Consider the following 12,758-nt stretch of genomic DNA (forward strand, 5'->3'; position numbering starts at 1 on the left):
CAAATCTCTTAGACACTCTCAAAAATAGCCATTCGGATATTTTTGCAGACTATTGGCCCCAGAATAGAGACATGTAGTGTGCATTATTACAGTGGATGAGCACACATCACACAACCATCACAGCACTATGGTCTGTGTGCTCTATTGTATGCGCACAGTACAGTACAGTACAGCACTGTAGTGCATTCGCGTGTTTCGTGTCAACGTGCACGCCCCTGCGGTCCTGCGGCGCTGTACCTTGCTTGATCTCCTCGGCCGTCCTGTCGATGAGCACGTAGAGCGACCACACCACGCAGGTGATGGCGATGACGTGAAACGTCACCGAACACACGATCTTCCTCCTCTCACTGGCTGTCATCTGTAGCTTCTCCCACTGTGTGAGAGAGAGAGAGAGAGAGAGAGAGAGAGAGAGAGAGAGAGAGAGAGAGAGAGAGAGAGAGAGAGAGAGAGAGAGAGAGAGAGATATGAATGTAAGGCACCGTTTCTCATCGTCAGGTCTGGGGACAACCAGGACCTGGCAAAAATAGTTAAATTAACACTCAGTGGTGGAAAAAGTACTCAAATATTTTAAGTAAAACAACATTTTACTTAGAATTCAAAATTTACTTGAGTAAAAGTACACAAGTATTGGTATCAAAATGTACTTAAAGTATCATTACTTTATAGCAGATCCAAAAGCTTGTAGATCGGCTATTTTCAAAAAGCCTAGGTATAAAATAGAGCTGAAGTGGTTAATGTGTATGTGTTATAATCTGCAAAGTAACTTGTAACTAAAGTGTTCAAATAATTGTAGTGGAGTAAAAGTACAATATTTGCGAGTCCAAGTAAAAGTATTGAAAATGGGAAATACTCCAGTAAAGTAAACATTCCTCAAAAGTGTACTTAAATACAGTACTTCAGTAAATGTACTTAGTTACTTTACACCACTGTTAACACTGACAAAATATGTAGTCACATCTGTAATTAAAGTGTTCTACATGCTGACAGATTTACCTAGCGAACAGGATAAGGAAAGTCCATCCATTTTCTCAAATTCTTACTATAGTGTTACTACTTGTGGGGACTTTTTGGCCCTCACACAAGTATTAGTAATACAAGCACAGGCACAAACAACAGCCGCCACCACCATCAGAGATTAAGTTGGTAGTTTACCGGTGGTGAAACCCATCTGGCTTTGTTGGCTGCTTTCAGGAACAGTTTAACATGAGCACCGCGCCTAAATATTTGATGCTGGGAGCACACAGTGGCTGTGATCCGTGGCCAGCGCTACACACTGGACTGGAGTGTGCGTGCGTGCGTGCATGCTCCGTGGCCAGCGCTACACACGCAGCTATTCACCCAGAAGAGAACATCAAAAAACAACACTCACTTTTTAACCCATTAAGGCCTGAGGTTTCGATTCTACAAATGGCTTCTAAATCCTAACAGTTTTCTGAAAAACTTTTGTTGCTGTATCAGTGGTGCTCAAACTTTTCCATGTCAAGGACCCCCAAAATGATATGTAATTGAACGCCGACCCCCATCTCCAAATATTTGTGTTCCAGCTTTACAGAAAAAAACAAGCCCAAAGTCGCTTATAATAAGCGGACATGACAAAACAGACTGGAGTCCAAAGGTTGTTCTCACTCTTTAGGGCCTAGGCCATGTGTGTGTGGCTAAAGGCTGGAGGAATGTTAATGAGGGAGTCCTGCTGTGAGCGGAGCACAGAGATCGATAAGGCTCTCTAATCAGAGTCCAGAACATTCACAATGATGGCCAATGCAGCGTCCGGTTGAAAGCCTCTGAAACCCACTTCAAAGCTCTGAGACAGAACAATGGCATGTTGGCATACTGTCAAACTGTGGGCCGGCACAGCTCTGGTAGCCTGGTAAACCCCCCCTCCGGATGTCTCATTTCCATATGATATCAGGAGTGAGTCTGGCCTACAGGCCTGTCTGGGCGCCATTGAAATTCTGTCCGCTGTTTTTGGTTTCGGTTTTAAAACTTGAAAACGTTCTCAAACGTATTTTTTGAGGCATCGAATTTACTTTTAAGATGTCGTTCGGATAGAATTTAGTTGTTTAACTTCATATACATGTATGTGGTCAATTAATCATGACAGAGCCTATTTAAAAAATACAAATTCAGAGAACCGGCAGGGGCGGGCAGTGACACGCATGTATCTGAATAAAGCAACCTATTTTCGGCATGGCCCTTTCAAAAGTCCCCTTGCTGGCTGGTGGTGGGGCTAACAAACTGCTGATTGGCTAAAGGGGAACAAACTGCTGATTGGCTGAAGGGGTTCTCAGTCAACGGTACTAATCCCGCCCAGCTCCCGGCCACAGCCAAATTGCCCATACAGGCTTGTAGGCCAGACCAACTCCTGAAATCAAATGCAAATGAGATTTCCTGAAGGGGGACGGTTTACCAGGCTACAGCATGAACATGCGGATGTGCATGCACACATGTATGCATACGTATGCATGCACTCACGCACACACGCACAAGATTGTACTGCTATAATTGTGAAGACACAGCAAAATCTTAGCATGGCAATGTAACCTTTTTTGTTTTGCCATTTCTAACAATAATCGTAGAACCTGAGTTGTGCTTAGTTGTGTGCCAGCATTGCACACTAAAAATTGTTGATCCACATGAAGATCAATGTGTCGCAGTGCAACACGTCGTGAGCTTGTAGATATGAATCATTTCCTAAGTGTCAGCATAACGCGCGCGCACACACGCACACACACACACACACACACACACAGAGGCTGACCTTGCGCAGTGGCTTGAGCTTGGTCTCCATGATGAACTCGTACTTGCAGAGTTCACAGCATCGCGTGTCGGAGCTTTTGATCCACTGCTGCAGGCAGGACTGGTGCACGAAGCGCAGGGAGCCCGTGCAGTGGCACGGCGTGATGAGAGGACTCTCCTCATCCCCCTCGCAGTGGCAGATCCTAAACACACACACACAGTGATGGGAAAAGCACATGTTTTACTTAGGTAAAAGTATCAATAATACAATGTAGAAGTATTCTCTGTTACAAGTAAAAGTACGGAATTAAACATTTACTTGAGTAAAAGTACAAAAGTATTGGTATCAAAATGTACTTAAAGTACCAAAAGTAAAAGTACTGAAATGTTTGAAAATAGCAGATCTACAAGCTCGCATGCGACACGTTGTGAGCTTGTAGATCGGCTATTTTCAAATAGCAAAGGTATAATATAGGGCTAAAGTGGTTAATGTATGTTTTACAATGTAATCATTTATATTTGCAGGGTAACTAGTAACTCAAGTTTTGAAATAATTGTAGTGGAGTAAAAGTACAATATTTGCCTCTGAGTAAAAGTACCTCAAAGTACAGTACCTTGAGTAAATGTACTTAGTTACTTTCCACCACTGCACACACAGTTTGTATTACTATCAGTGTTGCCCGATTTTGTAAGAGAAACAAGCAACCAGGTATATGAAAACAAGCCAAAGACTTCAGGCCACACGAGCACTTTAAACCTATATTGGCTATTTGAAAATAGCCGATCTACAAGCTTGCAATTTAAAAAAGTATAATCTTGAAATAAAATATGAAATCTTTGGAAGATTTTTGAAACATTCTAACAACACTAATCTGATACGGGGCTCCCTGGCACAAAACATTTCCAGATGGGCGTTAGGGGCGAATACATATTAATTTGGGGGGTCCATGACATGAACATATTTGAGAACCACTGGTTTAAATAATATAAACATTTGGAAACAAGGCCAAATAAGCAACTACACTTTAGAAACAAGCCCAAAAAAACGCAACCCGGAACTACCAATATTTACAAGCAACTTTAAAGAAAAACAAGTTGCTTGTAATAAGCGGACATAGCAACACTGAGGCCTGTAAATGCCGTCCCCTTTTTAACCCAAACCAAGGTGTCGTGCATCAGAAATAGCCAATCAGATTCGATTTGCACACCGACACTGGCATGCAAGTAAGGATGCCTCACACCTGGATGTTTTAGTATGATTAAAACGAACCCTGGAGCATATTGTCGGAAAGTGCGGTTTGTTTGCGCTCGTGTGAACGCTCATTTGAACTCTGCGGCGGACCAAACAAACAAACCCTGCCCGCCAAGAAACGGGGGTCTCGGTTCGCTTCCAAGTGCACCAGAGTTCGGTTCACTGTAGGTGTGAATACAATCCGAACCAAAAATAGTCCTAGTGAACCAAAATACACTTGATAATAATGATTAAAGTAGTGCATATGTTTTTGAATGTATTATTCTATAACGGATGATACCTTCCGACCAAATCATTAACTTATTATGACAATATTAACCAAATAGGAATCATTTAAATTTGCATTTAAAGAATAATTATTTGCAGCTGCCAAATGCATGACTACTTGTCATGTGAGTAAAAAAAGTGTAGGACGGCATTGATTGGCATAACGACTCAATTGGGGACAAGAATAGATGTAAAATAGAAAAAGTGCTCCCCGGAGCACAGGTCTCCGCCAGGTCACTCAGGTAGGTTATGGTGGGCCAGCAATGTTCCAAATGTACCAATAAGGATGGAATATGAAAAATCGGACAGATCCATCTTGATTACATGACTATAGAGGTAATGTGTACCGATAATATCAAAGTAAAATGTGAAAAGGGTGGCATGTCTTCCTCGGCCTAGTGGGAATGTGCGTGCAAAGTTTCGCAGCAATCGGACGCTGCGTTTATGATTCCAGGCATTTGTTCAAAACAAGCCGCTCCTGCAAACTTAAAGCTTCAGCGTTGGCTGAAACGTCTGGACGGAGGGTCTGTCACTACAGATAATGTTGTCAAAATGTATCAACGCGACGGCGTGTAGGAAGATGAGCTGTTGTAACGTCACCATTCGTCACTTGGAGCTCACGGCGGCGCACATTAAACTCCGGCGGGACATTCTGGACAAATGTGCGTTACAAGCAGAACATTCAATTAGTTGTGTGTCACCTCTGAGGACCGGCGGTACAGGCATTTCTCACAGAGAGAGGAATCCATTAGATTCTTAATAATGGTCTCTCTCCCCCCCCCCATCCCCGCCAGCCCCCACCCACCCACCCACTAGATCACATATCAGCCACACTGGCAGGTGGCTGGACAGCAACTATTAGTCACCCACCCTGAGGAGAGTGTGTGTGTGTGTGTGTGTGTGTGTGTGTGTGTGTGTGTGTGTGTGTGTGTGTGTGTGTGTGTGTGTGTGTGTGTGTGTGTGTGGGGTAAGTGAACATGAGACAGAGATGGATAGTGAGAGAATATACAGACACTTTTGTTCGCTGTCGGCTGGAAACATTATGTCCAAAAGTTTAACTTTTCACAGGTGTTCCAATGGATCCACGGTATGGAAAAGATAAAAAGAAATATGGAGATACAAGGTTTCTGCCTGACAGCAATGATCTGCACTTTCTTTGTCCTGCCTTCTAGTCTCTGTGTGTGTGTGTGTGTGTGTGTGTGTGTGTGTGTGTGTGTGTGTGTGTGTGTGTGTGTGTGTGTGTGTGTGTGTGTGTGTGTGTCTGTGTCTGTGTGTGTGTGTGTGTGTGTATACGGTGTCACAGTCTACTCAGACAAAGACAAGACAAACAGCAGGGTGTTTAAAATGGAGATGAAGAAGATGTTCAGAAACATGCACGCACACACGCATGCGGCAAGGCAATTGTATGTGTATAGCGCTATTCAACAACAAGGCTATTCAATGTGTTTTACACAGAACATCTTTACTCTAGCATTTTCAATGCACAATGTCAGGATATTGACCTTGTGGAGGGCAGTCGGCTTGAGGCAGAGGTCCTAAAACTGAATCAACAATGAACCCAAAACCCCACACACACACACACAAACACACACACACACACACACACAAGCGTGCACACAAAAAAAAACGTTCCAGTGATTTGCCTTGATTCGCTAACCTCCAACTCAAATCACCACTACACACCTTAAGAGGCTTGAGTCGTGGTCTTGTAGATCGGTTATTTCTTCTGAGCTTTTCTGCAAATCTTTGACAATTATATTACCTATGAAATAGTGATGGCCTAACCAATAAGTCCTAACTGCAAAACACCCTCTGGAAAAGAGAGAACCAGTCAAACGTCCGCAATTTCCTCATATTCCTTATCCTTGTGAGGACGATAGCAGAATGAGGACACAGCATCAGGATGACATGACACTGTCAACTATCAAATACAAGAAGAAACAAAAACAAGATGCTGAAAGGAAGGAAGCAAGAGAGAAAGAAAGAACCAGAAAACAGGTCAGACAAGAAAATATTCCTGATATGAGTGCAGTAAAAATAAAGATATATATAATAAAAAGACAATGATATGAGGCCGTTTAACCCATTAAGACCGGGAATGCATTTGTGTAATTTCTTTGGCTATTAAAAAATATCAGATCTACAACCTTCAAGCTTGTAGATCTACAATTTTTGAAAAATCGTGACATTTTTTTATATATATATTTTTAAAGCAAACATTTGTAAAATATGTTGTTCCAGGGAACCTCCAGAAGAGAAGATTTGAGTTACAAATGTTCGCTTTAAAAAAGATATATATTCAAAGATTTGCACAAATTGTCACGATTTTTCAAAAAATTGCAGATCTACAAGTTCATAGCGCGGCACTCGGTGCCGCGCTATGAGCTTGTATATCTGCTATTTTTGAATAGCCAAATAAATCTTAAAATGACACACAGATGCGTTCACAGTCTTAAAGGGTTAAAATAGCAGCTAAATGAAATATATAGCAACAGATACTGTACAGTACACAAGCTACAGCCAAAGAACAGTAATCTCAAACATACATAGATCTTTGTGCATAATATGGTCTCTTGTGAAGGTGAGACACGTTTTAGCAGTCAGGCAGTCAATGTAACCATCTTTGCTTTGTTGTCTCTCAGCGTGTTCGCTGCTTTCTCTCTTTCCTCCCCGCGGTCTTCATGCATTTTATTCAGTTTTTCTCTACAGACAGTTCTTCCACGTCAAACAGTTTCCTCGGACAGTTTCTGCACGTGTGTTTCCTACAGAGGGAACGCCTGCTTCCCCTGCAACTGTTATTATAAGTCACATTCTCACCACGGTGATGGAACGGCAGGGTGTCGAGGGTGTCATCTTTGTCATGTTTTGTTCTGTATTCCCCCGACAAACTCTGTTTTTTGGGGAATATTGTTTTTTCTTGTTTTTTTTTATAGTGACAGTGAGCGACAGAGAGAGAGAGAGAGAGCGAGAGCGAGAGCGAGAGAGAGAGAGAGAGAGAGAGAGAGAGAGAGAGAGAGAGAAAGAGAGAGATGTGTGAAGGCCAGTTGGAGGTGATATTTCTGGTATCAATCACTTCTGACCAGACCAATACCGAGCCGATTACCTAACCATCCCAGACGCAATCTGCTCACGCCGCTACTCGCGACCATGGCCCTGGCAAGCGCTACCGTTGAATCAAGTGCCATAAGACCAGATTGCTGACTGGCTACCGTCAGACTGTTGAACAAGCCCTGACCACTGCCTCACCAGGCTGTCCTGACACTTTCCTTTATGCTTCAATACAATTTACGATTACAATGAAGGCATGTAGCAGACGCCGTTATCCAGCGTGACTTACAATAAGCAAGGTATCAAATGCAGGGAGACAGTGTAGTGCCTCAGTAAACTAGGATCACAGGTAAACCAAGAGCCTAGCATCATTCTAAATACACTACCACAATAATAATATGTACATTGAAACTATAGGATACCAGGTAAACAATGAACCTAGCATCTGCCTAAATAAAATGCTATCTAACTTACATCCTAACCTTGTGGACAAACAAGTAGCACAAACCTGAGAACAAATGACCGGGGTAAGTCTGAATGGTCGTCAAAACTAGGTCAAGTGCCACGGGCTAAGATGGAGTCTGAAGAGGCGAGCCTTCAAATGATTACAGATCATTACTTTCCTTACGTATGTAGTTTACTTTCCTTATGCAGATTGCTTTTCAATATGTCTCACCTGCACATGAGACTATTTGCACAAAGGCCTTATGTTCCATATCTGTTACTAAAACAAAAGAAAAGGAAGCGCTGCCTGGGTTCTATCGCAGTGGCTCAAAACAGGTGCTCTATAGTGGAACAGGTATAGGAATAATAATAATAAACTTTATTTGTATAGCACCTTTTATGACATGAAATGCAGCTCAAAGTGCTTTACAGAGCAAGAATACAATTACAGTTACAACCAATTTAACAATAAAGCAAAAAGAAAAGAAAAGCAAAAGCAATAGAAGTAAAGGAACCCAAAGTTCTGCTTGTGGTGAGGCAGACTATAGGGAAAAAAATACTGAGGCACTCCGTCTTCAGGTGAAAGAAATATAGTCATTTATTTAGCAGATGAGCAAGGGAACAGCTGACCGACGCTTTTCGACCATGGGTTTCGACACTTGGGTCTTCAACAGGGTCTTATCTGTTACTGTTTTACTGCTGCACCTTATGTACACATCTGCACCTGCTGCTATCTTTAACCTCATGTTATTGTACCAGATGCTTTTTATAACCTCATGTCATTGCCTTTCTAATGAATATCTGGGATATCTAACCAGGTTGCCTCGAGTGATATCGAAGAGGTAGGGGTCATGTATATCCATGGCGGATACGCCCAACTGACACTGGATGCACTAATGACATCTACAAGTTGGACACCACCACAATGTTCTGGACTTCAATGGACACAACAAGAGGCACTTCACCAGTATAGACTACAACACAATTAGGGTGTTTGACACAGAGACTAACTGCTGGCTGAGGACGCCTTCTTCACATGAAAATGATTGAGAACATTTGGATGTAACACCTTAGGAAGGAGGCCCAAATAAGTATGCAGCCCACAAAAAAATGCAACCCGCAACTGCCAACAAGTGACAATACAACAACAACAACAAAAAAGCCCAAAGCAACACTGCGTATGACTCCATGTTTGGGCGAGGTTTCAACTCGATTCGACCGCCTTTCCCTTCATCATCTTATTGTAAGATGATGAAGGGAAAGAAAGGCGGGCTCAGTGGTTCTCAACGTATGGTCCAGGGAGCCCCAGGGGTCCTTGAGAGCGGGGTGGGGGTTATGGTCCCCCAGGCTATGGGTGACATGCCCCCGGGCTACAAGTGTGTGTGTGTGTGTGTGTGTGTGTGTGTGTGTGTGTGTGTGTGTGTGTGTGTGTGTGTGTGTGTGTGTGTGTGTGTGCGTGCGTGCGAGCGTGCGAGCGTGCGTGCGTGTAGTAGCCTCATTGGAACTACATTTAATCCATTGGAACATAGGTTCTTTTGTGCATTAGTCAAAGTAACAGGTGCCAGTGATTAGCTTGGGGGAATGACTCATCATCTTCAACTAATGTTCTTTTCTTTCTTTTTTTAACTGTGAGTGCCCGAGATTTTGAGACACATGTTGGCGTTTGAAAAAAAAATAGGGTTAATAGAGAGAGATAAAAAAGTGTGTTTGTTAAGCTGTCATTGTGAAAATAGGTTGTGACTTTACATTGATATATTGTGTATGTCACTGTGCTTTGGTAGTCACATTTTGTGAAAGGGGTGTACTGGGGATTTAGTGGAGCGCTACGTCACACGCACGCGCACACACTCACGGATACACGTGCACGTGAGTGATCGATTGAAATAACCTTTTAAATATGCACTATGCCAGAGTAATGTGGCTCTGAAGTGAGGGTTTGATGACTTTCTGGACCTCTTTCCCATTCACTTTCGTCGCTTCTTTGCGAATTATGTGGCCATGGTAACGCGAAAAACGCCTAATAGCACGCTATTCCCAGTCGAGCCGCACATTTTGACGTATATATTGAATTACACGCCAAAGTTTTTACGGAACAACTGGAGAAGAATGGAGGATAACAGTACGTACAGTACTACAGTACTAGTAGTTTCTTAAAAAGAAAAACACATATATTTCTAAGCAAACAAAAATTAAACAGGAATGCACAACCACAGAGTAAGGTGCACCAAGCACACACACACACACACACACACACACACACACACAAGGTACCGCTGACCCTTGAGTTCCCGCTTAGAGCCACCTGACTGCACTTTGCCATGACGTGTGTGCGCTTATTTTCACGTGTGTGTTGTTGATGTATGTGTATGTGTGTGTGTGAGTGTCCGTGTATGTGTATGTGTCTGTGTGTGTCTATATTGCTTAGGCCACAAGTATAGTAGAATTTGAGAAACAGACATTGTGACCACTTCCCTGGTCCTCAATCAATAAATAAATAAATGCAAGAATAAATACATAAATGGCATTTCTAAAATGACCTTCTTGAAACTTGTATTTCCTCAGAAGTAAAGTAATACAAACGTGTATGTCTATGTGTCTGTGTCTGTGTGTGTGTGTGTGTGTGTGTGTGTGTGTGTGTGCGCACACATGTGTTGTCAGACTCAGGCTGCGCTGTAAGGCTCTTTGAGGCCCATAATCTGCGTCCTGATCCCTGCATAGGCTCACTGTGTCTGTTCCTAACCTCACGTTTCATTTGCTCTGAGCCGACCGACACTGTGCAATGATCTGGAGTAGAGTGCAACACAATGGACCACAGCATATGAGAGAGAGAGAGAGAGAGAGAGAGAGAGAGAGAGAGAGAGAGAGAGAGAGAGAGAGAGAGAGAGAACGAACCACCACCTGTTATTTATTTTTTTACCCCACGTCATGGCAGCACGTATACTGTATGAACACACCTGCATGTGATGCCAATGCTCTTAAAATAACATGCACACACCTGCATATGAGGCTAATGTTCTAAACATCACGTATATGCCAGTGGCGAAGCCAGGATTTACATTACGGGTAGGCAAACTTTCGGGCTTGGGGAGGGGAGGGGGGGGGGGGGGGGGCAACAACACCAGCAGATATGTCCATTGAGGAAGAGCTATCGCAACATAATGCAAGAAAAAGAAACGTGCATAAAATACATTATGCAGGTATAATCAATGCAGCCTGTGATTTATATTCTCAAAAAAGCACAGTAGCAGCATTAAGGACAGATAAAGGCGAACATGACATCCAACACAAATTATCGAGTCATTTCAAAATTGTGAGTGCAACAGCAAAGTTAAATCAAATAATATTCCAACGTGTAGCCTACGGCATGAGACGACGGGGCTTGCACTTGCGTCTATAATTGAATCGTATAGTTCAAGGTACCTTCTTCAGTTAAATCTCTCTCAGGCGCTATACGAGACATAGAACGTTTTAGTGACTCATTTCAGTGAAGGCGAGGGCGTGAATTGCTGCCCTGCCTGCCCACTTGCCCAGTCTCTGGTAAAGCAATATCAGTCACCTAATCACCCCGATTTGCATGCCGTTTGCAGCACGGACACGTTTGGAGTGGTTGTCGGGGGAGGTGATTTGCTCCCCGTCCATCCATCGTTAAGCAGCAGTGGTGTAAAGTAACTAAGTGCATGTACTCAAGTACTGTACTGAAGTGCAATGTTGAGGTGTTTGTACTTTTACTTGAGTATTTCCAATTTCCAATACTTTTACTTCTAATCCACTACATCTCAGAGGCAAATATTGTACTTTTACTCCGCTACATTTATTTGAAAACTTTAGTTACTAGCTAGTTACTAGTCTAGATTTAGATTATTATTACAAAACATACGTTAACCACTTCAGCCCTACATACATTTCGACCATTTGAAAATAGCCAATCTACATGCTCACAATCTGTCGCGATGCGACGCATTGTGAAATTGTAGATCTGCTATTTTCGAAGGATTTGTATACATTTGAAAACTTGAAATAGGATATTCTGCCTAATGAGTACTTTTACTTTTGGTTATTTAAGTACATTTTGATACCAATACTTCCGTACTTTTACTCAACTACATTTTGAATTCTAGACTTTTACTTGTAATGGAGTATTTGCAGTATTGATACTTTTACTTAAGTAAACAAATGTGAGTAATTTTTCCACCGCTGCTAAGTAGAGACGTCGGGGTGAAAACACATGCACTGTGTCTGTATCTTTATTTGTTCTATTTAACCTGTTTCCCTCTGCCTGCTCTGCTCTCACTCTGCCTACAGTATGTCAATTCAATTCAAACTTTATTCCAGACACACAGGGGGTCCACAGAGTACATACAAATCATCAACATAGCACAACAAAAATGTCCTTCTACTTCAGTCATTATGATCTCCTGCAGGCCAGAACGGCCGGGTGTGGGGATTATGTTTTCGCCCCTGTCCGTCCGTGTGTCTGTGGGGCGTGTAAATCTCGGGCACTGCTGGCGTGAAACTTTGCACATTTACAATCCCCCCAAAAATGTGTTCATCAATCAATCACAATCTTTGACTGTGCTAATCATTTTCTCCACCTCTGTACTTCTACCTCTCTGTCCCCAAAACTCAGCCTAAATCAATCATGCACCACCTACCTATTCAGTCTGATAACACCACGCCATCATCAATCTAGTGCTAAACTCATTTGGAATGGCGAGACCGAAAACACATCAAGTGCACAGACAAGACGGTGTGCGATTATGCAGAGCGGAGCAGCAGACGAGACAAATGAAATGACACATGAACACATCTCTGTTCCACACATGCAGGGTTCCATTTGCTGGGGGGGGGGGGGGGACGACGACGTTGGGGGACATGTTTTACCCCTGCTTCTGCTCAGACCATTTGAATACATGCCTTTTTACATTTTTGGATATGTTTTTTTTTTTAACCCATTAAAACCGGGAAAGAATCTGTGCCATTTTAGATTTTAGCGTTAGATATTCAAAAAACG

The 12,758-nt window shown here is 42.6% G+C and overlaps 1 protein-coding gene across 2 annotated transcripts in view; it reads right to left on the reverse strand.

Moving 5' to 3' along the window:
* Positions 1–12,758, reverse strand: part of marchf8 (membrane-associated ring finger (C3HC4) 8) — a 162,155-nt gene that overhangs the window by 12,344 nt on the left and 137,053 nt on the right. For both annotated transcript variants that reach the window (XM_084075781.1, XM_084075782.1), the window contains 2 exons: positions 2,759–2,939; positions 238–373 (listed from right to left, as the gene is read on the reverse strand). In XM_084075781.1, the coding sequence (XP_083931907.1) occupies positions 238–373; positions 2,759–2,939 (317 nt within the window). The remainder of the gene's footprint in view (positions 1–237; positions 374–2,758; positions 2,940–12,758) is intronic.

Source organism: Gymnoscopelus microlampas (genome assembly GCF_963454915.1).
Source record: "Gymnoscopelus microlampas genome assembly, chromosome: 13".
NCBI lineage: Eukaryota > Metazoa > Chordata > Actinopteri > Myctophiformes > Myctophidae > Gymnoscopelus > Gymnoscopelus microlampas.